The sequence below is a fragment of the Suricata suricatta genome, chromosome 12, assembly GCF_006229205.1.
Source record: "Suricata suricatta isolate VVHF042 chromosome 12, meerkat_22Aug2017_6uvM2_HiC, whole genome shotgun sequence".
Classification (NCBI taxonomy): Eukaryota; Metazoa; Chordata; class Mammalia; order Carnivora; family Herpestidae; genus Suricata; species Suricata suricatta.
Genome location: NC_043711.1, coordinates 4,338,882 through 4,341,605, shown reverse-complemented (window position 1 = coordinate 4,341,605; position 2,724 = coordinate 4,338,882). Strand labels below are relative to the sequence as shown.

Sequence of the window (2,724 nt, the reverse complement as noted above, 5' to 3'; positions counted from 1 at the left end):
TGACAACTGAACACAGGCTGATTTTATTTCTTTAAAGACTCAGATGAACAGGGCCGACAAAGAAGCCCACGCTCCCTGGCTTGCCAGTAATGTTGAGCAACACCTTTGGTAAATCAGATGATGGTCCGCAGCACAAGACTTCCTCAATTTTTCGTGTGCGATGCACAATGCAACAGCCCGAGACAAGACACACTTTTCAGCGTTAATCCACATGTTTAACCCCATTGCCTCCATCCTGGTCTTAACCAGGCGATCCACACACAATACATTAAGTCGGCCTGAAGCATCTGCACAGAGACGCCTCACGGCTGACTCTAAGCAACCAGCATGAGGTCACGGAACAGAGTTGGCAAGCCAGGTCCCGCCGAATGGTGTTACACAGCACATCCACCACACAGACACAAAGAGTAGGTAACTTCGGGAGCCCAAACAATAATAAGATGGGAAAGAAATCCCTAAAGCATAGGGTGGTTATGTCTCAGATAAGATAACTCGCGCTGCCCGGTATATACTAAAGTCTGGATACTTCGCCGTCATTGTCTGTAAGTCTTCTCTCATCCCGTGCCACGCACGGTCTCCCGCTCCCCCGCGTGGTCTGGTCACACACAGTCATGGTCATAGTGTCAAGCAGGCTCACCTGACAGCCAGCTCGGCAAAGCTGGGCTTATCTGTCTTGCTCAGGGCTGTGGCCCCAACATCGAAAACGGTACCTGAGAGCACAGGAGATACACCAAACCAGTTCCATGCATGAGGTCCCCACGGCACAGTCACACAGACTCCCAGAGACGAGCCCCCCGGAATGCCACAGCAGGGCCGCAGAGGGGTCTTTATTTCTCACGTATTAACATAAATAGGTTTGCTGCTTTTTTTTTTTTTCTGTATGGTTTGCTGATGTTTCTCCAGCCCTGCACAGGGCCTGGCATGTAGATGTTCAATAAATATAAACTGAATGGATTAATATAAAGTACATTGTTGAGCTCCAGCTCAGAATAAATACCGAGTTCGACTCAGGGCAGGAAGGGGAGAGAGACTTGGAGAGTCCTCGAGGGGGGGGGGGTCAGCAGCGGGGACCCCTGCCAAGCCGGTTGAGGTAGAGTAGCCGGGGCGTCACCAGGAGCCCCAGTGAAGGAAGGCAGCATTCATTCTCCGTCCAGCGGGAGGGGCCCAGGCCCAGTGTCAATGGGCCATGGCGGCAAGGCGAATCCAGCAGGGACTCTGGTGCTCACTCGGAAGAGGCCCAAGATCGTGGCGCCCTGTGCAAGCTGCCAGGCAGGGTGTGGGCCCCCCTGTGTGCGCAGGTGGACTCCCAGGCGCTGGCCTGCGCCCAGGTGCAGCAGGCTGCCCCGGGAACCCGAGGCTGAGTCCGAGGAGGATGGAGGCAAGTCCAAGGTCAGGGCCAGGGCTGCAGCCGCAGCGCCCAGCGGCTGCAGGTGCAGGGCGACGGAGACCGAGCAGGGGCCACTGGCCCCTGACACCACCCGCTGCACTTTCAGGTTCAAGAAGACGTAGTAGATGCCAGGCTCAGCCACCATCAGCTCCCTCGTGTGCTGGTTGTAGCTGAGGCCGGGCCCCAGGAACACCCCTGCCAGGCCTGGGTTGCTGTACCAGCGCAGGGGCCCTTCGGTCAGCTGTACTGAAGGAGGAAGAAGAGGGGAGGTTGGCTGAGCACGGGTGTGGGGCAGAGGTGCAGCCCTGGGGAGGGGCGCTGGGGCTCTGAGGGGGGGCGGGTCTTGGAAGGCAGAGGTTCCGGGAGAGAGGTGAGGCTGGTGAGGGAAGGCAGGGTTTTGGCAAGGGAGGGCAATGGGGCATCCGGCCTGGCCGGTGGACGGGGGTCAGGGAGGAAGGGGGGGGTGTCTCAGGAAGGAGGAGAAGACTCTGGGGAAGGGGTAGGAAGGAGAGTCTGGAAGAGGGAGGGGAAGAGGGAGGCGAGCGTGGGGAAGGCCAGAAGAGGGGAAGAGGAAGGTAGGACAGACCAGGGAGGGAGCGTCTGTTAGGGGAAGGAGGTTAGGAGGAGGCGTTCAGAAGCCACGAAGGGAAACGGGAGAGAAGAAAGCCCAGCCCGGACTTCCAGGAACCCAGTGGGAGAGACAGGAGCGGGCTGGGATCTGGGGGATCAAACCACAGGTCGGCGGGGAGCGGGGTCGCCCGTCTGGGGTGCGCACACGGGGAGGTCAAAGGAGGAAAAGCGGCACACAGAGAGGGTCCAGGTAAAGTCAGAGAGAGAAGGTTCAAAGAGGCAGGGGACAGCGTTTAGAGAATGGGAGGAAGCGGATCAGATAGGGGGAGTGGAAGCCCCCCCCCCCCCGCTCTCGAGGGCTCCTCGACCTTGTCGCCACCCCGGGACCCCCGCGCCCCCAAAGGGAATGACGCAGGATACTCACCATCTTGGGCCACCAGCTGCGCAAACACGGCCTGCGGAGAGCAAAGGCGGAAAGTGGAACGGCGGCTCCCCCTCCCGCGGCCGCAGCCCCCGGGAAAGCGGGGGTCCCTGGGGTCTGCGCAGGCCCAGAGCCCCACGGACTCACGGGCACGCAAGCGCACCCAAAGCTGGCGGCTCAACCTGTGCCCAAGCCCCGGGGTCTCCGAGGGCAGAACCTCGCGATTTGGTAAAGAGGAGAGATGGCCTCCGGGGCCCCCGGGAGAGGAAGGGGTACCCCGAGGGTGCGGGAGAAAACTGAGGTTCTCCGGGAGTTAGGAAAGAACCTCGAGTCCCCTAAAAAAAAA

The 2,724-nt window shown here is 59.8% G+C and overlaps 1 protein-coding gene across 1 annotated transcript in view; it reads right to left on the bottom strand.

Moving 5' to 3' along the window:
* TNFSF9 (TNF superfamily member 9) overlaps window positions 1–2,724 on the bottom strand; it is a 2,856-nt gene continuing 132 nt past the window's right edge. The window contains exons 2-3 of the mRNA XM_029916479.1: window positions 2,382–2,682; window positions 1–1,633 (exon numbers count right to left, since the gene is read on the bottom strand). Of these exons, the coding sequence (XP_029772339.1) occupies window positions 1,140–1,633; window positions 2,382–2,682 (795 nt within the window). The 3' untranslated portion in view covers window positions 1–1,139. The remainder of the gene's footprint in view (window positions 1,634–2,381; window positions 2,683–2,724) is intronic.